This window comes from Manihot esculenta, chromosome 5 (genome assembly GCF_001659605.2).
Source record: "Manihot esculenta cultivar AM560-2 chromosome 5, M.esculenta_v8, whole genome shotgun sequence".
In the NCBI taxonomy this organism is placed as follows: domain Eukaryota; kingdom Viridiplantae; phylum Streptophyta; class Magnoliopsida; order Malpighiales; family Euphorbiaceae; genus Manihot; species Manihot esculenta.
This window is the reverse complement of record NC_035165.2, coordinates 30,300,699-30,328,114: the sequence shown is the minus strand read 5'-3', so window position 1 is coordinate 30,328,114 and position 27,416 is coordinate 30,300,699. Positions and strand designations below refer to the sequence as shown.

Below are 27,416 nucleotides of genomic sequence, written 5' to 3'. Positions count from 1 at the left end.
TATCATTTGGACAACACTCCATGCCTAAAGATAAATCATTACTCAATGGGCTGGCGTGGAATTCTGATCTTATATTGAAAATTATATATAAAATATGAAAAAAAAAGCATTTAAAACTCTGTTTATTTTTAAAAAATAATTTGAATTTAAAAAATATTTTTTCTATGAAAAATATTTTTTATTAACTAAAATTTTTTAATATTTTAAATATTAAAAAATCTAACTTAAATAAATTGACAAAAACACTTCTCGCCACACAGACACTTCTCGCTATAGAAATTCTTGATACTCTGTATCAGTCTCTGTCCTCCTCTGCCACACAAACACTTCTCGCCATTGAAATTATTAGTATAACATATTCAATTCTTGGATAGGAACAAAAAAGAAACGACCATGATTCAAACAAGAGCAGGTTTTCGAGGTTTGTTTCAGTCTCTGGGACTTGCTTCTTTTCAATCAAAGGTTAGTCTTGGAAGCTTACACACCTTATTATTATTTTAAGATTTTATTGTCTTGCACAAGCATCACAATATTTAACATTTTCTTGCATTCTATATTGCCGACCAGTACAAAAACTAATAGTTTTAAGACATGGCTGAGAAATCGAGGGTCCTGATTGGCCCAAATTCTGTTTTAAATTCGATTCTGACTACTTATCTACTGAGATTTCAACCTGGAATCTTTATACCATGATTCATAGTCTTTAACTCATACCCTTTATCTTGTCTGTTTCCAGGTTGGAGCTTACTGTAATTATGCATCTCGGGCTGCATCTTCTCTGCAACAAGCTTGCGAACCATCAACTTACAGGTATAATTTTCCTCCAAGCCACTGCTCTGCTTCTTTATTTTGTATTTTTTAGATATTTGGCTCGATTCCTTGAAACTTCGTGGAACTGTTGGTGATTCAGTGACGATAACTATGCTGATCTGGATTGGGATAATCTTGGATTCCGTCTCCTGCCAACTGATTTCATGTACATGGTGAAATGTTCCAAGGATGGCAAGTTTGAAAAAGGACAACTAAGTCGCTACGGAAACATTGAGCTGAGCCCTTCTGCAGGAGTCTTAAATTATGGCCAGGCAAGATGCGTTTGATCTCAGTTTTAATATATTCAATTTTCTAAAACATGGATGTTCCTGAGATTGTTTACTTGTAAATCTGGTTTAGGGACTCTTTGAAGGCACAAAAGCATATAGAAAGCAAGATGGTGGCCTTCTTCTATTTCGTCCCGATCAAAATGCCATCAGAATGAAGATTGGTGCTGATAGAATGTGCATGCCTTCTCCTTCCATCGATCAATTCGTCGACGCAGTGAAACAAACTGCCGTTGCCAACAAGCGATGGGTGATTCTTTTTATTTTTTAAATTAGTGGTAAAAATAATGATGACCCAATTGAGAAAATTGTTTACTTTCTGCCATAACTATATGGTTTCTTGTGAGCAGGTTCCTCCTCCAGGGAAAGGGTCATTATATATTAGGCCATTGCTAATGGGCAGTGGTCCTGTATTGGGATTGGCACCAGCGCCTGAATACACATTCCTCGTATATGCTTCCCCTGTCGGCAACTACTTCAAGGTGGGTGCTTTTTTTATTCTTGTTCGAGGAATAATTGTACGAAAGACACAAACAAGTGGTCCAATATCTTGGGTCCCTTCTTAAACAACTTAGCATTTGCTTGAAATTGAAGGGTTCATTTGGTTGCTGTCATTTCATAAACAGGAGGGCCTGGCACCTTTGAATTTACATGTTGAGGATGAGTACCACCGCGCTTCTCGCGGCGGAGCTGGAGGAGTGAAAACAATTAGCAATTATGCTCCGGTAAGAAACTCCTGCCTCCTCTGAAGATCTTATTCTCATTTAATAGCATATTCATGCCTGGAATTTGCAGGTTTTAAAAGCAATAACCAGAGCAAAGAACAGGGGATTTTCTGATGTTCTGTACCTGGACTCTGTGAATAAGAAGTATCTAGAGGAAGTCTCTTCTTGCAACATTTTCATCGTGAAGGTATTAGATTAAACTGTCTTCTGTTCAAGAATCTGAATTTTATAACTAGCTTCGTGTATTCATTTTTCAATCTTATCAGGGTAATGTTATATCAACTCCTGCTACAATGGGTACTATTCTTCCTGGGATCACTCGAAAAAGCATCATAGAAATTGCTCAAGATCTTGGCTATGAGGTGACCACCGTATACCCTTAAACCCCAAACCCCCACATGAATACATTTTGAATTTTTTTTCTATGTTTCAGGTTGAGGAACGTGTAATTTCGGTGGATGAATTGGCAAACGTGGATGAAGTCTTTTGCACTGGAAGTGCTGTAGTCGTTGCTTCTGTTGGCAGTATTACATATCAAGATAAAAGGTAATTAAGACACTACTCTCTATCTTAACATCCACCTATAAGACCTTAATTTTAAAGAGAAAATCCTGACAACAAAGACAAACAAGCAATAAGTTGTTTCCCTTCTTATTTTTAACTTGTCTTAATAAATCAAAATCTTTCATCATTCATGCAGAATCGAATATAGAACAGGTGCTCATTCTGTGTCTCGGAAGCTGCACTCAACTCTTATTGGAATTCAGATGGGTTTGATTGAGGATAAGAAAGGCTGGACTGTGGAGATACATTGAACTAGTTTAATGAAACAACACATGCATTGTCAATAAATACAAAAAAAATTTCAATTGAATATCGTTGATGTCAATTTATTTTTTACAATGATGTGTGATGTGGCCTAGACAATATTCTTTTGACTCTTCACCTGCTTGTAATCTTACAAAGAAAAGAAGCTGAAAAAATGAAGACAACGTACAAAGTATTGAATTCAGGTCCAGCATAAAAGTTTTATGTATTTATGTGGAAAAATTACTAACTAATCTTTAAGAAAACTTAATAGTTGATCAATTAATTTTAATTAACTTTAAACTCTTAATTATTAAATTCTTTAAACACTAATTCATATTAGAATATTTTATAGTTATTTTAAATTAAATATTTTATTTATTATATAAACTCCGAAACTTCACTTCCCTAAATTTTTTAATATCTAATTTATATTAAGACATTTTATTGTGGTTTTATATTATCAATTATGTTAAATAAATAATTTTAATATAAATAAATTAATTAATTTTATAAAATTTATTTAATTTTTTATTAAATATATTATAATTAGCATATGTATGAAAAAATATTTAAATTAAATTATTTATTTAAATATGATAGAAAAATATTTAATACAATATTATTATAAAATATGAAAAATTTAATTTGCCAAAATACTTGATATTTAAAATGAAATTGCTATAAAATATTTTGATGTAAATCGAAAATTATCGGTTGGTGTTAAAATGATATTGTTGAAATTAAATTAATGACGTGGTCTGAACGGGAATGTGTTGTGATTAGTTAGAACTGAGAGAAAAAATCGAAGGCGGTGATGGGTATTCACAGCAATCATTCCAACACTCAAGTTAATATTTAAAATAATAGAAAATGTAATTGACTATTTAGAACTTTAATAATATTAGAGATAGTGTATTTTTACCACTGTAATTATTTTTTTTTTATATTGTAAAAAATAAAGATAAATATAATATTTTTTAAAAATCCTATGATGATCTGGTCAACTGCATGATAATAAATATCGCCAACTAATAGATTGGTGATTCCGCGATTATAAGTGATATGTTGGATTATATCTAATAACAGTAATTTTGTATAAAGATTTTGTCAATCAGAAACGAATCTTAACGTTAATCCGAGTGTTAAAGTGTCCGAATCTTTTTTTTTATGACGAAACCGCTTTTTTTACTTATCAATTTTTTAATACATTATTTTATGATAATATTTCATAATTTATTTTAAGAGGATATTATATAATATCATTTAATATAAAATTACTATAAAATAATTAAAAAATATTTAATACAAAATTACTCTAAAACATTTTATTATAAATTGAATATTAGAAAATTTAAGGGTTAAGGATTCATGTAAAAAAATATATAATGTCAAATTATTGTAAAATATCTTATGTTTTGATACTATATGTAATTGTTACATTTACCTTGGGATTTGCTGGATAATTTGTGAAAGCCTAGCATAAACCCTCTTTTGGAATAAAAAATTTTATAAAAAAATTTAATTCAGTTAATTTTTTTAATAATTTTTTATTTAAAATAAAAAAATTAAATTCTTTTTAACTTAAAATTATAAACATCTTATACGATTTTTTAAGAATTTATTTAAATTTTTTTCTTATAAAATAAATCACATCAAATTAAAAAAAAAAAAGAAAAAAGAATGATATCAAAGATAACATTTCTGAAGTAATTGTTTGAGAGCATAGCATTAGAAAAAAATAAAAATGATATTTTTTATTTTTAATATATAATTATTTGGATAAGCTTAAAATTTTAAAAATTTCATCTTTCTGAACTTTTTATATTTTATTTAGAAGACCTTTTACAGCAAACTAAGATGAGGTGGTTTTTTTTAAACGAGCTTTTATTATTAGAAATTCTTTTATAATTTTATTAAAATAGTTTAAACATAGTTTATTAATTTGAAAAAATTATTTTTAATTTTTTTATTGGTTTAAATATAATATTAATGAAATTATTTTATATTTTGTTATTATTAGAAATGTAATATTTCAATTTAATTATTTTATTTTTTATTTTTATTTATTTAATTTTTTTAAAAAATAAAATTAACTATATTTGTGCCCCTACAATATATTTTACAAACATATTATTTTAACTTTATGTAATTATTTTAGATATAATAATTTTTTAATTCTCCAAAATTAAAATTAGTCATATTTTTAAAAAAAATTAAAATAATATGCAGAAATAATTTAACTTTTTAATTTTAATTTGTTTAATATTTACAAAATTAAAATTAGTCATACCGCTTTTATTTTCAATTTTTTTAATTTTTGTGAAATTAAAGTTATAATTTTATGTTTAATTTTTTTTCTGTATTTCTATTAGGAATGTAGTTTATAAAATTTAGAAATCTTTAGTTTATAAAATTAATTAAATTTTTTTATTATTTCAAATGTAATACCTCCTCCTTTATCCTATAATTTTTATTCATATTTTCTTTTATTAATTTCTTTTTACATATATAAGGTATATTTAATTTTAATATAAAATTTAAATTAAAAAATTATATATTTTATCAATAATATAAATTTTAAAAACTATATTATAATTTATTATTAACTATTTAAATTTAATTTAATTGAAAAATACCATAAATATTTAAAAAAAAATTTCAATATCTCTATATTTTAACATAGCTTAATTAATTTATTATATAATTTCTTGTAAAGTGAGCAACAAAAATTAAATGACATGTACATGAAAATTATTGAAATTTTTTAATTATACTGTAAAAATGTATTTTTAATATATTTTCTAATAAAAAAATTATCCTAATCACTTCATTTAATTCTATTAAACGTGAATCAATACTTCTATTTTGTTTTTTTGGATGGAATATGGGGCACATTATGAAATTTCATAAATGAAATTGCTGTATTGGGAAGCGTAAACCCTATCTTATCCGTCAGGTGATTTTGGTTATCAGCTTCAGAAATTATGAACAGCCGGAGTTGAAGCTTACGTGGGTTCTTCTGGTCTTTACCCAAGATTGTTTGTCGGAATTATTCCATCACGTTTCTTTAAATTTTAAATATTCATTTATATGAAATTACATATTTAATAAATTCGCTAATTAAAATATAAATAATTAAAATAATATTACGATAAATCATTCTAATTGAAAATTTTAATTTCATATTAACTGTGGTTTAAAGATTTTTTGAAAATTATTTTTCACTTTTAAAAATTTTAAAATCACATTTTAATATTAAAAAATATATGACTACCCTTAAATAATTGTTCGTAAATTGCATGCTTATCCATTTGGAAAAGTTTTATTATAAAAAACTTACCAAATTTATTTAATTATTATTTTAAAATATAATGCTTATATCTATGTGGGTGTATGTAATTTTTAATAATTTTTTTTTAATATTAAAACTTAAAAAAAAAAAAGTTTACAAAAAGGAATAAAGCTGAATCCGAAAATAATTTTTTACAATGCTTATCTCTATGTGCAGGTATAGTCCGTAACAAGATAAGTTCCAAAGAATTTATTTTTTATTCAGAAAATGGAAAATTTTCATTGGAGCATTTGGAGTGGCAGCCATGCAACTCCACTGCGGATGACTCTGCTGACGTGGATCGGGATAATCTTTGGATTTAGACGTAAGCTACGAATTGCATGCCACGATGATATCTTCTAGAGATGTAAAAGAAAAAACGTTCTAAATCTCTGAGCATATATTTAGTCGTAGAAAACAGGCTTATTTTCTAAAAAATATTTTCTATTTTAAAAAAATAAAAAATATGTTTATTTTAATTTTTTATTTTAATAAATTTTATAAAAAAAATTAAAATAAATTAAAATAATTATTTTTCATATTTTCTTCGTTATATTGAAAATTGGTGAGAATCTATTTTTTCACCTTATTTATTATAATAAATTTTTAGTTAGAATAATAATAAAATAGAATTTAAGTATAAATAGAACAAAATATTTAAATTACTGTTATTATAATAAAAATATAATTGAATTTACTACTATTAAAATTATTTTTATTATTTTTTATTATAAGCACCATTAATTTTTATAATATCAATTTTTAATGGGCTTATTTATAATAAAGTTTTATTTAGAATAATAATGAAATGAATTTTATTACAAATTGGACTAAGAATTTTAAATCATATCAACTCTAAAATAATTTAAATATAAAAAATAAAATAAATTAAGTTTGAATAGTCAATTAAATTTAATCTTTCATATTAATTAAGTAAAATTATTATGAGCAATTTTAAAATTCTTAATTATTCTTTATTTTCTTATTTTTATATATAATATAGATTTATTTGTAAAAAAAATAAATTCATGATAAAATGATAAACAAAAGTATAATGGTGAGTTTTATAAAATGTAATTATGTTTATAATTTTTTATTCTTTTAAATTATATTTATTTTTTTGTTGATTTCATAAGTTATGAAAGAGTTTGATTTTGATATTACTAAAATTTAATGAATTTCTATATATAAGACAAAATGAAAATTCATATGGTAACACAAAATAAATCAAAGAAAAAAGTATAAAAAAATATCTTTAGAATTTATTGTAAAAAAATGAATGAGTTGATAGGTTAATAATGAAATTATCGATCTCATTTATTTCTTGAAAAGCTAAGATAATATTTTAAGTCATTTTTTTAAACGGTCATAAAATTAAATATTTAATTTTAGAAACGGTTTAAATTTAAATATTTAATTTCTGTATATGCTTATTTTAATTAACTATTTTCATACTGTGAAAATAACTAATTTCAGTCTGTCGCAATTTCCAAACGGTTTAACGGCTACTTTTTTAAAATTATTATCGTTGACCTATTTTTACAACTAAAAGAAAAGTTTTTTAAATATCTATTTAAGAGGTTAAATCTCTTAATATATGTATAATAAAAATACTGAATATAAGAGAGCATTTGTAACTTTCGCATTCAAATTTTTCATTCTCATATTTGATTTTTATTGATAAATCTACTCATTCGTCTTAATAGTATTTCTTGAGATTATAGGAAGAAAACTGTTTTTATTTTCTTACCTCTTGTATAGTAAGTTACAGAGTTTATATAGTACATGATATGAACAATTAGACCTTTGATTGAGCCCTCAATTATGTCCTAGAATCGTGCTATGCTAAATATGGTAAGATTTGATCACTGACTGATTTACAATCATGACAGAGGATTCTTTCCAATAACTGATTGATTTACAATCATGGCAGAGGATTCTTTCCAACACTCCCCCTCAAGTTGGTTCATGTGGATCTAGCATACCCAACTTGCCCAAAACCTCATGGAATATTCGTCCAGCTACTGCTTTGGTTAGGATGTCCGCCCATTGATCCTCTGATCGAACAAACGGTAAAGATATCAAACCACTGTCCAACTTTTCTTTGATGAAATGTCGGTCTATTTCAACATGTTTTGTTCGATCATGCTGAACTGGATTTTCAGAAATGCTTATTGCCGCCTTGTTGTCACAACGGAGTTCAGCTGCATCCTTTGATGGAAATCCAAGCTCAAACATCAACTTTCTGATCCATAGGAGCTCTGCCAATCCTTTTGCTATTCCCCTGAATTCTGCTTCAGCACTTGACAGTGCCACCACCTTCTGTTTCTTACTTTTCCACGTTACCAAATTTCCTCCGACAAAGGTAAAGTATCCTGAAGTAGATCGTCTGTCAGAGAGATCTCCTGCCCAACTTGCGTCCGTATATCCACTGATACTGAAATGACCATTCTTTTTGAACAACATGCCCATCCCAGCTGTTCCTTTCAGATATCGAACGATTCTTAATGCTGCCTCCATATGGTCTTGTTTTGGATCATGCATGAACTGACTTACCAAACTCACAGCATATGCCACGTCTGGTCTGGTGTGTGATAAATAAATCAGTTTTCCTACCAGTCTCTGGTACCTCCCCCTGTCTGTGGGTCCTTCTTTTGAGTCCTTGCTCAACTCGTGATTGACCATTACCGGAGTATCGACTGGTTTGCAATCTATCATTCCTGTTTCAGTTAACAGATCAAGAATGTACTTTCTCTGTGATATTAGAATTCCCTGGTTTGATCTGAGAACTTCGATTCCAAGAAAATATTTTAGCATCCCCAGGTCTTTCATCTCAAATTCTTGGAATAAGTTGTCCCTCAATTGTTTGATTTCGTCCACATCATCTCCAGTTATAATCATGTCATCCACGTATATAATCAAACACGTGATCTTCCTTCCTTGCCTCTTCAAGAATAGAGTGTGATCGGAGTTACTCTGTCGATATCCATTTTTCTTCATTGCTTGAGTAAATCTCCCAAACCATGCTCTGGGTGACTGTTTCAACCCATACAAAGCTCGCCTCAATCGACACACTTCGCCCCTTCTATACCCACTCATGAACCCTGGTGGAGCATCCATGTATACTTCCTCCTCCAGATCACCATGTAAGAAAGCATTTTTCACATCAAATTGGTGAAGTGGCTAGTCTAGGTTTGCAGCTAGAGAGAATAGGACCCGTATTGTATCAATTTTTGCTACTGGAGAGAACGTTTCAGAATAGTCAACTCCATAAGTCTGAGTATATCCTTTTGCTACAAGTCTAGCTTTATATATGTCCACCGTTCCGTCTGACTTATACTTTATGGTAAACACCCATTTGCATCCCACTGGTCGTTTTCCCTTGGGTAGCCAGCATTTTTCCCAGGTCTTGTTTTTCTCCAGGGCATCCATCTCGGTCTCCATCGCCTCAACCCATCTTTTGTCCTTCTGGGCCTCTGTGGCATCCTTTGGTATCCATTCTGAGCAAATGTTTTTCTGTAGGTTGACCAACTGAGGTGATAGTCTTTCTCCTCTGATAACATTTGCCACAGGGTATCTGGACCTGGCTGCCTCGAATTCTGGATCATATCTCCTGGGTGGAATTCCTCTATTATTCCGAGGGGGTAGGACATATTGGCCTATTTCAGAAATCTCAAGGGAAATGGGTTTAATAGTAAGGTTATTAGAACCAGAGGAAAGTTCAGATTCACATACCTCAGTTGTGTGTTCCTCAGGATATTCTACGGTGTCAGGTTCTGGTTGTGACGTTGAGACCGAGGACTGTACTAGATGGTCAGTGTCTCCCAGTTCTGGTGTAGACTCAGGAAGAGAAGAATGATCAAGTTCTGGCCCCTCCTAACTAAGCCAATTTGGCAGTGGTGGTGATTGTGCCGTTGTCTCCCCCTCACTGCTAGTTGGCGAGGGAAAAAAATATTCCTCTTCCAGAAAAGTGCAGTCCATGGTAGTGAAGAGCCGTTTAGAGATTGGGTCAAAACACTGATAGCCCTTTTTATGGACACCATAACCAAAAAAAACACACTTAAGGGCACATGGATCAAGTTTAGTGGTAATGTGAACATAAACTGTACAGCCAAAGATTTTAGGTGGAAGGTTGAGAAAGGAAGGGATGGTGTGATGAGAGGACAAGGTATGCAAGGGAGATTGGAAATTAAGGACGCGAGACGGAAGTTGATTGATGAGGTAAATGGATGTGGCAACTGCTTCAGACCAAAACTTAGGAGGAACTTGGGCTTCAAACATTAGGACTCGGGCAGTCTCAAGGATATGTCGATTTTTCCTTTCAGCAATCCCATTTTGCTGTGGTGTATAAGGACAAGCAGTTTGGTGAAGGATCCCATTATCCCGGAAAAAGGTTTGGAGATGGTTATTGACAAATTCCCCCCCATTGTCAGATCGGAGAACTTGAATGGTCTTGTGAAATTGGGTTTTAATCATGCGGAAAAAATCACAAAATTTCTCAGCCACTTCACTTTTTTGTCTTAACAGGTAAACCCAAGTAACACGAGTGCAATCATCAATAAAAGTCACAAAGTATCTATAATCAGGGGAGACAGTTTCCGGGGCAGGCCCCCATACATCAGAATGTATTATTGAGAAGGGAGTATCAGATTTATTTGTAGATATATGAAAAGTACTCTTATGACTCTTAGCAAGCACGCATGAAGAACAAACTGGAATGTCAATGGATTTAAACTCAGGAAACAAAGTACGAAGATAATCACTTGAGGGATGGCCGTAGCGCCGGTGCCAGAGCCATAACTGTCGGGTTGAGGACCCTTGAGCTAAATGAGCTGACCCAGTACTTGAGATCTCCTCCACATAGTACAGTCCATCTTTCTCAGTACCACGGCCCAGTACCGTGCCCGTATGAATATCCTGCAAAACACAAAAATGAGGATACATGAGTACTCTGCAATTTAACTGTTTGGTGATCTGACTGACAGAGAGTAATTTGCAAGATAAGGAAGGTACATAGAGGCTGTTGGAGACATTTAAAGTGGGGGTTATAGAAACGGTACCACCACCAATGACCGGAAAAGAGCCACCGGTAGCGTTTAGAATATTGGATTTTGAGGGTGGGGCTGACACAACAAAATTTGAAGAATCATTAGTCATAGTGTCTGTGGCTCCTGAATCAAATATCCACCCACTAGTATTTTGTACCTTGTTAGAATTAAAACAAGCAGAGGCACATTTAGATTTATTTAAAGAGACAGGGGTAGAAAGGTCATTTGCCCTCCTTTCTAACCCTAAAATACCTCCTTTCCGATCATAAGGGACACCCGTGCCTCCTCCTTTCGCGGCTCCTTGTAGTGCCGTGATAAACATCTCCATCATCTTTGCTGAATTAAGAGTGAATTGGTTCACTGATTTCTGATTTCCATCTTGGCTATTCTGAATTAACTGGAATAGTTTTTGTGACAGGTCTGCTATTGGATCAATTATTGCCTGGGATTGGTCAACCGGGCTGGGGAGGTCGGCCATTGTTGTTTCGGTGAGAGAAAGAAGTTAGGAAGGGTATCTGGTAAAGGATTATTGCAGGATGGCTATATTTTTAGACCGAAACCTGCTCTGATACCATCTTGAGATTATAGGAAGAAAACTGTTTTTATTTTCTTACCTCTTGTATAGTAAGTTACAGAGTTTATATAGTACATGATATGAACAATTAGACCTTTGATTGAGCCCTCAATTATGTCCTAGAATCGTGCTATACTAAATATGGTAAGATTTGATCACTGACTGATTTACAATCATGACAAAAGATTCTTTCCAACAACTGATTGATTTACAATCATGGCAGAAGATTCTTTCCAACAGTATTTCTGTTATATTTAATAAAAGTTGTTGAGAGTGTCTTTTTTTTAATCAAAATCTATATAAAATTGATTAAGTATCTATCTATTTGATAGAGGTCCTAAACACCTATAAAAATTTAAGTGAAAATTTGAGTATGAATTAAATGTGTGTAAAGATTCATAAATACATGAAAAGTTTACTATTTGTTTGAAAAATTATTTTTTTACTGGTTAAAGAGGTTTAGTAGGTGAAAACTCAAGTAAAAATATTGAGCGAGCGTAAACTAAATTTATCAAATTACTGTAAAATTTATATATTTGATTTTTTCATCTTTCTCTTTTTACTTTTAACCTTTACTTATTGATATGGTATATGTGTTTGTAAATTAAAATTACTGTTTAATAAAAGTTTTATAAAATTAACTTGTTATTTTAATTTCTATTTTTCTTTTCATTACTTCTTTTGTTTATCTGTATAGTTGTTGTTAAGTATTTTTTAAAATTTTTCAAAAAAATATTTGAAAAGTTTATTTAAATCAATCATTTTTCACTCTAATAAATTCACAATCATCAAATTATAGGGCTTGATATTTTTAATTATATAAATTTTTATGCTATTTTACTTTATTTATAATAAATATTTATGATATCTAATATATTCATTATATATCATAACATATATTTATTTTTGATTAAGGAATTTTTTAAAATTAAACTTAGCTATGATAAGTTAAAAAAAAATAATTTTATTATATTCAGAACGTGAATCGAGGTAGATATTTAAATTTTTTCCTCCAATATTTTAATATATAATGCATATCCATAACTAATTATGGAAATAAATCAGAAAATACCACTAAACTAATTTAGAAACATGTGAGCATATTAAAATAAATAAATAAGAATGGTCAGTTAGGTGAAACTGCGTGGCATCCAAATCAGATGTAGCAAATACAAATAAGTCTATATCTTTGGCCCACGCTTTTCTTCTTCGCCTCCAAAATCGTCTCTTTTTCCCTCCCTCGGTTCTATCTTTCTTCACAGTTCTGGCTTCCTGCTCTCCTGTTTCATCAAAATCTCTCCCAATCATTTCTCTCCAGTGTTTCTCACTTTGCGCACGTTGGATTTCTCTTCTTCCAAACATAACATACAAACAGCAGAAACCATGATTCAGAGCAGTTCAAGCTTACACAATTTGGTTCAATCTGTACGTCTGGGTTCTTTATCTCAGGTTAGTTTTCTGAATCTCTGTATACTATCATGTTGAGAAGGGATCGTATCTGAGTTCTGTGTTAGACGTAAAATTTATCAGATATGCTTCTGAACCCTGTTTCTTTACGTACTGATTTGTGTTTAATTTCATGGGTTGGGCGTTTTGTATTTTGCCGCTATAGAAACAGAGTTGTGCTCAAGATTCGACCATTACCTGTTAATTTTCCGGTGACCCATGTTGTTAAATTTGATGGGTTATGCGTTTCTGTATGATTTTTTTTTCCCCTGTATGATTGCAGCTTGGAGCTTTCCTTTGCTACTCGTCACAAGCTGCATCTTCTCTGCAACAAGTGGACAAACCATTGCCTTACTGGTACCCACTTACACCAGCCACTCCATTCACATGTTCTTCTTTTTGCTCTTGTGAAATATTCCTTCCTTGTTTTTCTATCTCATGGTTATGGGTTTCTGCTTTGTGTTTGGATGGTAGCGCTGATGGTGAGGGTGAGTTCGCTAATGTGGATTGGGATAATCTTGGATTTGGTATCATGCCAACTGATTACATGTTCACAATGAGATGTTCTAAAGATGGATGTTTTGAACAAGGACAACTCACTCGCTATGGAAATATTGAATTGAGCCCTTCTGCAGGCGTCCTGAATTATGGCCAGGCAAGCAGCAATTTGCAAGTTCATTTGAGTTCTTTTCAAAAACTATTCAAGATCTTGGGAACTTATTTTGTTGCTGCATAATTACCTGGAAAATTTGTTATTTCATCTCTTCAACTAATGTAAGATCTGGGGTTCAGGGGTTGTATGAAGGCACAAAAGCATATAGAAAAGAAGATGGTCGTTTACTTCTCTTTCGCCCAGATCAAAATGCCATCCGCATGAAGATGGGTGCTGATAGATTATGCATGCCTTGCCCCTCCATTGATCAATTTGTTGATGCAGTGAAAGGAGTTGCTCTCGCCAACAAGCGTTGGGTAATAGATATCCTCCTGTTTAACTTGTTTTCCTACATAGTTTATTAGTCTCCCATTTCATTTTTTAACCAGTTTATGCAAAATTTATGCACATAAAGGTTCCTCCTCCAGGGAAAGGGACTTTATATATTAGACCTTTGCTAATGGGAAGTGGTCCTGTATTGGGTTTGGCTCCAGCACCTGAATACACATTCCTCACTTATGCTTCTCCTGTTGGCAACTATTTCAAGGTGGGTCTTTCTTTTTGCTGGCGAGCCTTGATTACTTGCTGTTTGGGTTTTTAATAGAATGGTTTATATGTTCCTCATGCTGCATTATACAGGAGGGCTCGGCACCCTTGAACCTATACATTGAGGAGGAGTTTCATCGTGCCTCTCGCGGAGGTGCTGGCGGTGTTAAGTCCATCACCAATTATGCACCTGTAAGCGAATGCCTTTAACGCAGTGGTAATGAATGCAACTATATGGAATTAAGACTTTGTTGTTTGCTGTTGTAGGTTCTGAAAGCCATAGCCAGAGCAAAAAGTAGAGGATTTTCTGATGTTCTGTACCTTGACTCGGTGAATAAAAGATATCTAGAAGAAGTCTCGTCTTGCAATATTTTCATTGTTAAGGTATCCGGATAAATTCTCTGACATAAAATTTTTATTCAGGTGTTGAAACTTACTGATGTGATGTTCCTTTAATCTTTCCAGGGTAATGTAATTTGCACTCCAGCTGCAAATGGGACTATTCTGCAAGGTGTCACTCGAAGGAGTGTGATTGAAATCGCCCACGATCATGGCTACCAGGTGATTAGTTTTGCCCCTCAAGGCCTTAACAAACCTAAAACAAGCCGACCCAACATTTTGCTGATGTTTGGCATTTTTTATGAATTTCTATTAAATTGAATCAGGTTGAAGAACGAGCTATTTCAGTAGATGAACTGATGGATGCTGATGAAGTCTTTTGCACCGGAACTGCAGTTGGTGTTGCTCCAGTAGGCAGTATCAAATATCAGGATAGAAGGTAAGTCAGCTTTACATAACTTTCATAGAGCATGAGCTCCTGAATGCTTGAAGGTAACATTGCCAATTACTAAACTTGAGCTAGTGCAAAAAACTTGTGCATGTACAGAGTTGAATACAAAATCAGAGTTGAATCTGTGGCTCAGGAGCTGTACTCAACTCTTGAAGGAATTAAAAGGGGTCTCATTGAAGATAAGAAAGGTTGGATCATTGAGATCTAACAGGGCCACTATGCATCCTCAAATGCATTGAAAAAAATACAATGTACAAGTGCAATGTGCACTTCTGAAACCTTGTAGATAGCTTTTTTTTTGTGTGTATATTTATCTGAGGACAATGATACAATGATTTATCAATGTGGTAGACTTGTAATAACGGATTGCCTATAATAAACTAAAAAGATTAGAGATTAAATTTAGCATGACACAAAGCTTTGTAGATTACCATCTAAATGTTATCTATGCTTTGGAGAGAGGTTGTTTCCATGGCTCGAACTCATGACCTCTGGTCACAAGTGGAATAACTTTATCTCAAAGTTTTTCAAGATATAATGTTATAAGCTGATGGATATTTATACTTCAACAAAGTGCTTGATGCATATATTTTTATACCCAAGTCATTATAGATAAGTATGCTAAGTAATTTTCTTAGGTGCTCTTAGCTGTGGTTTCTTACTCACAAATTGGAGCCTGGCACGCCCTGTATTGTTCAGCTTTACCCCATGGCTGCGCTGAAGCATTTCCCACCAACTCTTGTCATGACCATGCCTAATTGCATCCTCGGACAGCTTTTGCTTCTTTGAATTCTTAACATGCCTCATTGTACCATGCACAAGTGCCTGAAATTGTCCAACCTGATTCTTACCGACTGCTGATTTTCTCAATTTCCCGTCGGCTTTTTTCTCATATACCTTGTGTTTGGATTCGTGGTGAAAAATTGTGTTTAGATGCTTCCACATTGATCTGGACTGTGCCTGCCCTTTGCGATTACTGTTACTGTCATCACGGTCAGTGTCAATCTCTTTATGATGGTGGTGGTGGTGATGATGATGGTGATGAAATATGAGTCCTAACTTGTGCTTGAACCTCCTCAGCCTTCCAATTGCTTTGCTAGAACTTGATCTGTTCATTTTGCTAGGACCATCCCTATGTGGATCTCCATCTACATCCTTGTAACTTGCTGAGCTTTCACATGAGGAAGAGTTACTATCCTCTATACTACTTTCAGATGTCACATTTGCAAGGCTCCTTGACTTGTTACTACTGCTGGTGCTTATTTCGGTGTTGGGTAGACTAGTCCAGCTGTAGGAAGATGTATAGCTTGACATGGCAGACTGGTCTGATTCTTGTTCATATGTAACTGTCTTTTGTTTCTGCAGGCCCACAAATGGCCTCTTGCTGATCCCTCTCTTCCTGCTCATCCGGCGATCATCATTTTGCGAAGTTGGAGACTCATAATCCAGCAGAGTTGGTTTGTGAAGTAGATGAACCAGGTTTTTATTACTGCTGTGTGCTGTGGAGGCCTCTAGCTTAGATTGCATAGATGATTTGGATCTCCCCAACTTGCCAATGCCTTCCTTTACACGAGTCATTGAATCATGAAGGGGATTTTCTTGGGTTATCTGTCTGGATAGCTTCTTCCTCATCCTCATAGTGTGACTTTCGGGGCCATCTTCACTCATAGGGATCCGTAACCCATGAACATACCGATACATTGGAGATTCGTTATCCTGATTTGCTACATTACTAAGTGGCATGGCTCTTTCTAGCGGCGCAATGTACTTCAGGTTCTGACAGTGGCCTGAGGATGGCGACTCAACCACTTGGTCAACCTTGGCATTGCGATTGCTCATTCGCATTTGTTCGCGAGTATCAGTAGTCCCCATTGTTTGAAGCTTTCCCTTCTGCTCAGCCCACCAATCCTCTTTACTAGACTCACCATTATGATTAAATCCACTCGTAATAGCTCCGTCATTTGATTGCACTACACGATCGAAAATTTTTTTTGGATTCACACAACTAGGAGAAAGGCGCAAAGTCGAAATTCTAGATTCAATAAGTTTGATTGAGTTAGACACTTGTTTAGAGAAATCACCTTCTGTATCCTCTGGATTCTTAATCTGAATCCCCTTACAAGAACTCGAGTAACAACTGGCTGGACTTGAAAGTTGTGGCATTTCCGACTTTCCTCTCTGTCTTTGCTTTTCATTTCCGGTCTTTGATTTTAGCCCCTTATTCTTTTGCTCCACCAATTTCTCGGAAAATCCTATTGCGTGTCCAATCAACCCCGGTTCATCTTTGAGCGTGTTAGTTGAGTTCTGCTGCTTGAGATCCTTTCGCTGACAAAATCGGCAGACTTTTTTCCTGTTTTGAGGTTTACGTGAGGATATAGCAAACCCAGAGTCCGAATTCTCAGCAAATGATTGCTCACATAATTTTCTTGAATCATGCATATGGAAATTTGAGTAGAGTTCATCTGTGCAAGCGTCAGTTAAGTTCTGCCGCTTGAGATTGGTTCGCTGACAAACTCGGCAAATTTTCTTTCTGTTTTGAGGTCTACGCGAGGAAATACCGTGTCCAGAATGCTCTGAAACTGCCGGCGAAGACGAGGGCTCAGGCGAATTCTCAGCGAGGGACTGGTCATGTAATTGTCCTGAATCATGCATATAGAAATTTGAATGAAGTGCAGGAGTAGAAGCCTTGCATGTATTTGGTGATATACTTGGTTGGAAATTTGTCGAGTTCTCTTTCTGCATGGAGTGCAATTGTGTTGAAGCTATGATCTGCGATCACATCAGAAACAAAAACTGTGAATTTGCAGCATAATTATAACTCAGAGAATAATACCCAGAAAGAAAACTCCATGAAGAGAAGCATAATACATTAGACAAATGAAAGAACGAAAAAAAAACCTGGGATTTGGTGTTTAATAAGTTGTCTCTTGCAGAGTCTAACAGATTCTTCAACAGAAGTCGCATTCCCTCGTCCATCTATTCACAGAACAATCTTGATAATGAATATAGAAATGAGATGGACAAGTTTGCGTCATTTGATGAGATGGGTTGACGTTACCGTTAGAGTTACATCTCCGGTGGTTTGAAGGAGGCCGTACAATTTTCTCAAGGCAAGCAGATCCTTCTCCAAGTCTTCTTCCATTTCCGTTTCTCCTGTAATCGATCACTGCAAGAGGGTACACGGCGTTTGAATGCAGTGACAGCAGTTGGTGTAGTTGAGGGAGAGTGGTTCGTTTATAGCCGTTAGATTTCAAGATTGAATCTTGGGCCTGGCCGTTAAACTATTCTCCATAATTTTTTTTTTTTTTTTTTGCAACAAGTGCAACATTATATTTATTAACATTCTCTAAGAGCGGTTTTTTTTGGCTAATTCTATGTTGATAATATGAAAAAATATGTTTTTAATATTTTCATTGTGCCATATTATACTATTTTAAATATAAATATAATATTTTCCAATATAGTATTGATCATTTTTAGTTTCAAGTTAATAATAACTAACATTATTTAATAAATTAAATTTATTAATTTTGCTCATATTTCATAAGATTATTTGCCTGAAAATTTTAAAATTTTTTATTATTTTGTAAAATTTTAAAATTATAAATTTATTTCAATTATATTCTAAATTAAAACTTAAATTTAAAAAAATGGAAAAAATGTACTTTGCTTGATGATTGGAATTATTTTATTATATCCATATACCACATAGATAAATACTATTAATATAAAAAATTTAAAATTTTTAGCTATTTTTACAATTTAATTCAAAACTTTAAAATTGATATAAATTTAACTCAAAATCTTCCAAGTTATTTCCCCTGCTTCTGCAAGCTGGACTCCTGCTTTTGCCTCCGCCCGGGCATTGACACTTGTTGCCGGAGGGCTCTCTTTATGCAGCCTCAAAGGCTTCTGCTTTTAGTAAGGTGCCGACCTCGGCCAAATCCTCGGCAGCCCCCAAGCATACCTCTAAAGAGCCCATCGCCATCAGCAAATCCGCCGAAGGCGGTCCCCAAGGAGGTATTGAGATTGCTCCTCTGGACATCCAACCCCTTCAGACTGTAGTCGCCGTCGTGATTGGAGGGACCATCGGCAAGCGGGCGCGAACCTCCAAGCCAACTTCTAAAGTTAGAGCTGCAAAAAAAGCTCGGGCCATAGATCCTGCTAAGACCGTACCTCCCCCCGCTGATAAAGGAAAAAAGGTTGCAGAGCTGCTATCTTCTGGCCCTGACAACAAGTCCCTCAATGTTGCCGAGGTGACTTCCGAGTCTATGATGGCTTCTGTGGCTAAGATGCTGCGTGAGAAGATGTTTGGGGGGTCTTCGATGTCTTTGATCCCCGCTTACTTGCTCTCGCCAGCCATCTGGCCTGCTCTACTAAACAGCACCTTCCGTTCACGGTCTCGGGAGGACCTAAGAGAGAGCCTGAGAGAGATGCTCCTCATGGTAAGTCATATGCTTTCCTTAAATATGTTTTTATTTTTACTCTTCTTAACTTTGTTTGCTACCTTTCCTTGATAGCCGTTGGGCGTGTACATAGAGATTGACGCTCGGGATCAGTCCCTTCAGAGCAATGAACCACCTTTATTTCTATTTTCATTTTTTTTTTTGGAGAAACACCAATTATTATCTTTTTAGGTATTCAAGAGATCTATTAAATATTCTAATTAGACAATATTTCTAATTAACTCAATTAAATATGTAATTGTTTAATCAGGCTAATACAAATAGCTATTAATATATCTATTTATGTTAAGAAATTGAATCACTTGATTTAAATAATCCATTTGTAATTATTAATCAAGTTTAATTTTATATTTTTTTAATACAATAAATTAATTAAACTACACGCTTACTGTGATTATTAATTTAGCACTTTACAAATTAATTTAATATTAAAAAAATTAGTGAAATTCGCTTGTTTAAACACTTTAACCAAATAATAAAAAATTAAATGAATTATTTTTAGAATCAATAATCAATTGATAAACTCATTGATTATCTTTAACTGAGTTCTTATAATTATTTTTTTTTTTGTTTCATTTTATTATTCAACATTATTTATTATTTTTTCTCTTTATTTTTCTTTAAACAAAATTCTCTATTGAAATTTTCTTATCTTCTCTTTTCATTTCATTTTTTTTTCTTTTTTTTTCTCACTTGCTATTTAAAATAAATAAATTTATAAGTTTTTGTGAGATTGACACTCATGCACTTTATCTACAAAATTCTTGAACTAAAATAAAAAAATATGTTATATTTGGCTGATTCCATGCCATCAATTTTTCTGTTCTTAGCTATTTCTTCCAGCTACAATTTTGGTTGGAGCTTTGATTCTTACTTCAGCAACTCCTTCCATTAGATCTTAGTATACAGGTCACTAGGCCAAAGACTTTGATTCTATGAACGATTTGTTATCAGAAGGAAAGGAGAGAGACAATATTGTTGAGAATGAAAAGATAATGGATTGTTACTGCTTCTCAATTGCTCTAAGCTAAACAACCAATAAAAAAAGCTATAGCTATCTAACTTGATAGCTGGTATAGCATTTTACTTAGATCTTGTATTAAAATTGGTCTAAATAACTTCTGAATACATTTTCCAAAACATTTTGCAATATTTTAGAATGGCTTTGATACTAATTATAATAGCCGGCTTTGAATATATTTTTCAAAAACATTTTACAATGTCTTAAGATGGCTTTGATACTAATTATAATAACCGGTTAAACTGGCTTAAATAACTTTTAAAAAAGTAAGAAAAAATAATTAAAATGAAAGGTCTGACCCATTCTACATTAATAGTGATGATCATAATGTTGAAATTAAAATGTTAAGTGAAAATACAAAATTAAAATTGCTTTTCCTCCATCAATTACATAACATATAATACAAGCATCCCCACCCTCTAAAACAACTCAAAGAAGTTGATAGCCTCAATTGATACCTATTTACATAACGATGAATTTTCTTTTCAAGGGTTAAACATCCCAATACTATGTCTTCAATGGAACTTGAACATGTATATATATGAAGCCTCATCCTAAAGATGATGGTTTAATGCATGAAATAAATTTTTAGTTTACATACAAAGTGAATAAATTAAATTCTTATGATAGGTGATTCTCTTTCAAGATTGACAATAGCCCATGGTTCACTACCTTCACTAACTTGGCTTACTCCACCAACTTCACTAACTTCACTGTGTTCTAATCCTGAAAAGTGAAAGAGAAAAAATTAGTCATTTCTTTTGCTTACTATTGGTTGAGTGTTTCTACACCTTGATACGAGTAAAAAAATTTCATATAGAATGAGAATTTAAAACAAACCTGACTGTATGCTCTCAATATCATTAAATGTATTACACTTATGTACAGATTCACAAAAATTTTGAGTCGCTATTGGAATCTGACAATATGCAGAATGTAACTGTTGATAGATTTCATTCATTTTCCCTGACTGTTCGTCACGCCGATCCATATCTATAAGAACCTAATCAATTAAACAAAAAAACTTAGAAAGTGAAGAGACAGAAAGTGAGAAAGAAGAAAAGAAATTTTCAATTTCCATGACTACCTCCACAGCATCCTTTTGGAAAATAGGGGAGAATCGGTGCCTGCAATACTCGTTGAATAAAATAGTGCAAATAACTAGTGGAAACATGAAGCTTGATGCAATTGGTGATTCTTTCATTCCAAACACTCCAATTGCTATAATTTGTGACAACACCAATGAAAAGATTGTTGTATTGTGAAAAATAGGCCAAAAGCGTCCTTCACCTTCATATTTTGGTATGTACACATTGAGAATCTATAAGATGAAAGTGAAAAAATAATAAGTGAGAAAATCGAATTAATTCAATGAAGGCAAGCCAAGCCATGCACACAAATGAAAAGAGAAATCAAAGAAAGTGGAAAATTACCTGATTACGGTAGACAAGATAAGCCAAGAAAAAGTGAACGAGCATAAAGGGCAAAATTAAGGGAGCCATGATCGCACAGGTGAAGCCAATAAGACCAAAAACTAAAACCCTAGGAACTTCTGTATGGTAAGGAAAGGACATGAGATCCTCGGACGAATCTTCTTGAATTCTTAATATGAATTTTTTGAACATGTTATAGCTAAAAGGAAACAACTGCATTACTTCACAAGCTAGACTTGCCCAACCTGATGTTAAAACATAAGTCATGAAGAAGCTTGCCTGTAAATATAAAAGTAAAAAAATTACTTTTACTTTGCCTGAAAATATAGACCGAGTTTAGAAAAAAATTACTCGTAAAATAATATATTCATAATCACAAAAATATTACCTGCTTAGGTATGGCTTTTGCAAGTTCCTTTGGTATGTCCCTGAAACTAGTGAAGACATTCAATTGACGGATAACAGAGCCTGAGAGAACGTTAACGAAAAAAACATTCCAAATTGTGAAATATAAGATTTTTAAGCCAGCACTCCTTTTCCTTTCACTTCGAGAAACATGTCCTTCCATTGATGAGAATAACATCATCATAGGTGGAACAGTATATAGAAACAGCATTAAAATGACACTTGGCAAGTACCCAGTTATTACACGTCTCATGTAGTCCCTGCATACAAAATAATTTTCTATATTTTAGATTTCACCAACTAACTATATTTTATTTTCCATATAAAACAATCAGCATAAGAAGATTAACTTACTTTTTTAGGAGTCCTCTCAAAAATGGAAATGTTTTTGATAACTTATCTAGTTGAGTCAAGCCTTGAACAAATGTGACAGGAATAAGAAACAAAAACATGAAGACTATAGCAGCCAATAACGTTGCTATCTTACGCAACCAAAGCTGTCTGTACGATATAGAGAGATTTGACCAGAAAACATCATGTGGCTCTGGAGCCAATTCTGTTACCCATAACATAGGATTTGAAGATTGAAGCATCTGTGCAGCAACCACAGCAGTATAACGAGTCTTGAAGAAAACAAAAGCAGCAGCACACTCCTGTATTAAAAAAAGAAAAATTCCAGTTAATGTATTTTCCATATTAATTCAATTTTTCCATTTATTACGAAATCTTTTTGTAAAATAATGAGAAAAGGACGATAACATAGATGAAAGAATCTTACATTTTCTCTTGTAACTAGATCAATATCAGCGTAGCTGATGGGTTCCTTCACAATTTCTGGTTCACTAGTAAGGATCTTAAAGGAAGTTGTATTCGTTACACAAACACAATAAGGCCTTAAACTTTTCCCGCTAATAGAATTAGGAATAATCATTTTGCACATTTCCCCTGCATCCAACTACAAATAAAAAAAGTTGCCAAATTTCTTAAATAAAATATACTATAAAAAATTAAAAATATCTAAAAATCATATAACAGCTCGATTAAAACTGATTTAAATAATTTTTTATTCGAATTTATGACGTGTCGAACACAACTCTATTATACTAAATAACTGATTTTAATAGCAATTATAATATTATGTAGCCTAATATATATCTCCAAAAAGCAATAAATTGAAAAATATTATGTTGATATAGATGTAAAAGAGTGAGATGTGCACCATTAATTTCTGAAGAATGCCACGTTGATAGACCATTTGGTGTGACAAGTAGCTGGATGCATAATAATTTGTAAAGAATTTCTTCACTGAATCACTATATGATTCGTGTGGAGTCCATGGTATTGATCGAACAAGAATTGTAAAATGACTTGGATTAAGTGGAGCTTTCGTTATATGTGCTAGTCTCATTTCAGTAATGCTTTTATACTCCTATAAAAAAAAATATTGCAGGTTAAAGGTTGCATTCACATTTACGGTTTTAGTCTGGTAGTAAATATATCTGAATAAATTTAAAAAGTCTCAGATTTTACTCTATCAACTTTCAATTTTATTTTTTTTAAAAAAAAATAAAAAATAAAGACTAAAGACTAAATATGTGGTTTATATCCTTACCAAGAAAAGGAGAATACAGGTTGTAAAGGATATGACATATAAAGAAAGACAATGTGCCCAAAGCCTGTCAATGATCCAAACAAAATATATCAATTAATTAATGATCGAATTTTATTTTGTAAAACAGAAAATTTTCGAGAACCAGAAATTGAAGTTCTATCAGGAAAAATATATATATATAAATATATTTTTTTTCATCTTCTCATTTTCAGTGAAGATTATTTAATAAATAATAAAAAAAATAAAGTATATACCATTTGGAACCTTCTTTGACATTTCCTATTGTAAAAACATCCAAAGATTCAGCTGGGATCTGCTTGTGCTGCATCTCTTTGCCATAATAATTCATTGGAAGCACCAGAAGAAGACAAACAATTGCAGCAATGGCAAAAATTCGAATACTACAAAAGGAAGAGTAAATAACCATACGGGGCATCTCTAACCTAATTAAGCTTGCAATTAAAATACTTAGTCACCTGAAAATGAGCATCCTTTGAAAAGCCAATGCATCAAGGCCACCAATTTTTATTATTTCCTCTTCAGTTGTTTCCCAAGCTTTCACTATCCAATTAGGAGAAGGTACAAATCTATCTATGAAGAAGAAATCATCATTTCTTATACGTACTGAAGCTAATCTCCTCCCAAAATACACAACTCTATTGCTTGGCTGTTTTCTCAATATTGAATATAAAGAAAAAAGAACCATGCATAACCCTATATTAATCCCAGCTGAAGTTAAAAATGCACCAAATTCCATAACTTAATTATCTGCAATAAAAAAAATACAAAATTTAAACATGAAAACAAAAAAAAGGAAAAACTAAAACTCCACTCTAATCACTTCATCCTTCTTGATAATTTTTTTAAAAAATTATTCATTTTTAAATAAAACCCAATTAATATTATTGCAAAAAAAAAGGAGGGATGAAAAGATTATGAAACCCTACCTATGAAAATCGTTGTAATCTGTATAAGAAATTAGCAAAGGATAAAGAGATTAAAATACAAATCAAAGGTAAAGAATGGAGGATTAAATTTTAAAAGGAAGAACAAAAACTAAAAATTAAAATTGTGTCAATAGCTTATATACCATTGACACGTTATTTCATCAACTTTACATGAATAACCAATAAATAAAGAGAAAGGAAGGAGGAATCGTCAATTTTGGAAGAAAAAGAAAGACAAAAAATCAAAAGCCATAGAAATAAAATTAAAAATGTAAATAACCCAGAAAACTTCAACAATCAAAAAAGAGAAGAGAAGGAGAAATTGTAAATTTTAGAACAGAAAAAGAAATAAAAAAAATCAAAAGATATAGGATTAAAATAAAAAAAGGGAAATAATCTCAAGAAAATTGAATTATTTGAAAGAAAAAATGGTTAGTGCATGCAAAGTTGAAATTAAAATAATGGATTTAATTTGCAGTATTGGAAGGAAAAGCAAAAGGAAGGAAGGAAATGAAGAAGGAAGGAAGAAAAGGGTCAGTTTTTTGGAAATTCAGGAGAAAGCGATGAGAGCGCCTCATGGCAGACAAGAAGGAAAATTTTATGCTAAATTAATGAAATTGTTCTTGTCGTGAGACCAAGCAGTCAATGCTGTTGAAAAAAAAATTATATATTTGATTTTTAATTGAAATAATAAATTAATATTAGTATTTTGGGAGAAAATGATAAATTATGTTGAGTTGTCAACATTTTAGATAATTTTATAGAAGAAAAAAATAAATACTTTTTTAATTAATTTTTTCTTTTCCATTCTAATTAATAATTTAAGTACCGAATAAATACTCGTGTTATTATATTAAATATTCATTATACTATATAGATATAATCTTATATTAAATGAAAAAAAAAATCAATAAAATTATACACTTATCTATAAATAATTTCTATTAAAATATAACCACCATTCAATTTTTTTTTGATTTCCTATTAATAAGTCCCATAAGATAAAATTATACCATTTGGCTTAGCTGGCCTTATGTTTTTATTTGGAAATTTTTATTAACTTGAATTGTTCCTTTTTAATAATAAGTATATATATTAATATATAAAATTTAGTTAAAATAATAAAAATTAAATATGAATTACTTAAGTTTGAATATGATATTATTATAATATTAGGAAATTGCTAAAAGTTTCAATGCTACATATGTAGAAAATTAGCAGTTTTGTTTTAACAATTTATTTACTTTTTCTTCGTAGGAAAATCATAAAATCAGTAGCAGCTTAATATTAGAATTTATTTATTTATGAAAAATAATTTATATTTAAAAAATAATTTATATTTTTCAACTAAATAACTTACTTTTATTCATATATGTAAAAATTGTCTTCATTTTGGCCCTATCTTGCAGATTCGTGTCTAACGATCTGATTCACAATCATGTGAATATAATTTGGAAACCCACTTGTTGATCAGTGATCTTTGATCACAGATCATCTGATGGTATATAGTGATCTTTCTGTTCCTATTAAAGCAGGTGACGGATTCTGCAAAGTCCTTAAGTGACATATTTGCAAAGCACACATCTGCAATGCATATTAAAATATTAAAAAATTAATTAATATTCTATTTAAAATATCATAAATTATTCATTTTAAAAAATATATTAAAATATTTCTAATATTTTAAATAGTCAATTACTTAATTTTTTCATTAATTTTAATTATTAAATATTATAAAAAAATTATTTTAAAAAATGCATTAAAATATTTTAAATTCTCTATTAATTAATTTTTGCAGTTAAATATTATAAAAAAATTTAAAAAAATTTTAATATATAAAAATATCTACAATAACTTTAATACGAAAAATTAATTAATAGAAATAACAATTTCATTAATTTTTTAATTAGATAAATAATGGTAAAATATAATTAAAATAATTTTAAATATTAAATTTTAATTGATAAAAGAAAAACCCTTTATATAAAGATTTTAGATGAAAAAAAAATTTTCTTAATCAGAAAGTTATTGATTGCTAAAAGAAAAGAGAGAATATTATAAGCACAGTATACAACCAGAAAACATCTAGGCCTAAGAAAAAAAAGAAAAAAGAAAACCAACTGAAGCCCATCTTGAACCCCTAGACCCAAACCCAAGAACTTGACCCGATGAAGATCCGGACAAAACCGGAGCTGCTTCTTGCATAGTTACGCCGGCCGGTGAAAGAGGAGCAACAATAAAGACTCCAAAAAAAAAAGAAAAAAAAAATGGCTTAAAACGTATATTGAGGCCAAAAAGGAGACCCTTACTGCAACTCCTAACATCAGCTAAACCAAAACAAGAAGAACTCGAACTCAGGAACCAAATGTACACCCATGGTTCCAACATGCATAAACACATTATCAAAATATAAAAATTAATTAGTATTAATTTTATTTTATATTTAAATTTTTATAAATATATTGTAATATTAAATTTTATTTTTTTATGTGCATCCATGCATATGCATGCAT

At 31.7% G+C, this 27,416-nt stretch overlaps 4 protein-coding genes across 6 annotated transcripts; 2 read left to right on the top strand and 2 right to left on the bottom strand.

Moving 5' to 3' along the window:
* Positions 1–245: 245 nt before the first annotated feature.
* On the top strand, positions 246–2,831 carry LOC110614665 (branched-chain-amino-acid aminotransferase 2, chloroplastic). Its single transcript, XM_021756275.2, has 10 exons — positions 246–462; positions 737–810; positions 911–1,082; positions 1,171–1,347; positions 1,448–1,579; positions 1,724–1,822; positions 1,893–2,009; positions 2,089–2,184; positions 2,256–2,368; positions 2,523–2,831. Exons 1-10 carry the CDS (start codon positions 394–396, stop codon positions 2,635–2,637), a joined length of 1,164 nt encoding a protein of 387 aa, XP_021611967.1. The 5' UTR covers positions 246–393; the 3' UTR covers positions 2,638–2,831.
* A 9,898-nt stretch (positions 2,832–12,729) lies between these two features.
* LOC110614661 (branched-chain-amino-acid aminotransferase 2, chloroplastic) lies at positions 12,730–15,550 on the top strand. 3 transcript variants are annotated; one of them, XM_021756270.2, is made up of 10 exons: positions 12,730–13,034; positions 13,315–13,388; positions 13,506–13,686; positions 13,824–14,000; positions 14,099–14,230; positions 14,323–14,421; positions 14,497–14,613; positions 14,695–14,790; positions 14,895–15,007; positions 15,092–15,550. In XM_021756270.2, exons 1-10 carry the CDS (start codon positions 12,969–12,971, stop codon positions 15,225–15,227), a joined length of 1,191 nt encoding a protein of 396 aa, XP_021611962.1. In that variant the 5' UTR covers positions 12,730–12,968; the 3' UTR covers positions 15,228–15,550. The 3 variants fall into 3 exon arrangements, with proteins under 3 accessions (XP_021611962.1, XP_043812375.1, XP_021611963.1); XM_021756271.2 differs by having other exon boundaries at positions 12,753–13,034; positions 15,116–15,550; XM_043956440.1 differs by lacking the exon at positions 14,323–14,421 and having other exon boundaries at positions 12,746–13,034.
* Positions 15,551–15,640: 90 nt separating this feature from the next.
* LOC110615436 lies at positions 15,641–18,370 on the bottom strand. The gene is made up of 3 exons (XM_043956441.1): positions 18,078–18,370; positions 17,918–17,995; positions 15,641–17,788 (listed from the first exon to the last, which is right to left on the bottom strand). The coding sequence occupies exons 1-3, from the start codon at positions 18,159–18,161 to the stop codon at positions 15,641–15,643; spliced, it is 2,310 nt and encodes a 769-aa protein (XP_043812376.1). The 5' UTR covers positions 18,162–18,370.
* A 2,749-nt stretch (positions 18,371–21,119) lies between these two features.
* Positions 21,120–24,713, bottom strand: LOC110615435 (CSC1-like protein RXW8). Its single transcript, XM_021757275.1, has 11 exons — positions 24,433–24,713; positions 24,211–24,357; positions 23,957–24,020; positions 23,564–23,773; positions 23,123–23,299; positions 22,699–22,997; positions 22,328–22,604; positions 21,940–22,218; positions 21,594–21,827; positions 21,347–21,509; positions 21,120–21,232 (listed from the first exon to the last, which is right to left on the bottom strand). Exons 1-11 carry the CDS (start codon positions 24,711–24,713, stop codon positions 21,120–21,122), a joined length of 2,244 nt encoding a protein of 747 aa, XP_021612967.1.
* Positions 24,714–27,416: the final 2,703 nt, after the last annotated feature.

Bases quoted from the DNA above. Each gene is read 5' to 3' on its own strand.
- LOC110614665 (XM_021756275.2), top strand. From the start codon at position 394: ATGATTCAAACAAGAGCAGGTTTTCGAGGTTTGTTTCAGTCTCTGGGA. The intron at 811-910 runs GTATAATTTTCC...TTGGTGATTCAG, and splicing joins TGCGAACCATCAACTTACAG to TGACGATAACTATGCTGATC. The intron at 1,580-1,723 runs GTGGGTGCTTTT...TTTCATAAACAG, and splicing joins CTGTCGGCAACTACTTCAAG to GAGGGCCTGGCACCTTTGAA.
- LOC110615435 (XM_021757275.1), bottom strand. From the start codon at position 24,713: ATGGAATTTGGTGCATTTTTAACTTCAGCTGGGATTAATATAGGGTTA. The intron at 23,300-23,563 runs GTGCACATCTCA...TTTTATTTGTAG, and splicing joins GCATTCTTCAGAAATTAATG to TTGGATGCAGGGGAAATGTG. The intron at 22,998-23,122 runs GTAAGATTCTTT...TTTTTAATACAG, and splicing joins ATCTAGTTACAAGAGAAAAT to GAGTGTGCTGCTGCTTTTGT.
- LOC110615436 (XM_043956441.1), bottom strand. From the start codon at position 18,161: ATGGAAGAAGACTTGGAGAAGGATCTGCTTGCCTTGAGAAAATTGTAC. The intron at 17,996-18,077 runs GTAACGTCAACC...TTCTGTGAATAG, and splicing joins CCGGAGATGTAACTCTAACG to ATGGACGAGGGAATGCGACT. The intron at 17,789-17,917 runs GTTTTTTTTTCG...ATGTGATCGCAG, and splicing joins TATTAAACACCAAATCCCAG to ATCATAGCTTCAACACAATT.
- LOC110614661 (XM_021756270.2), top strand. From the start codon at position 12,969: ATGATTCAGAGCAGTTCAAGCTTACACAATTTGGTTCAATCTGTACGT. The intron at 14,231-14,322 runs GTGGGTCTTTCT...TGCATTATACAG, and splicing joins CTGTTGGCAACTATTTCAAG to GAGGGCTCGGCACCCTTGAA. The intron at 14,422-14,496 runs GTAAGCGAATGC...TTGCTGTTGTAG, and splicing joins CCATCACCAATTATGCACCT to GTTCTGAAAGCCATAGCCAG.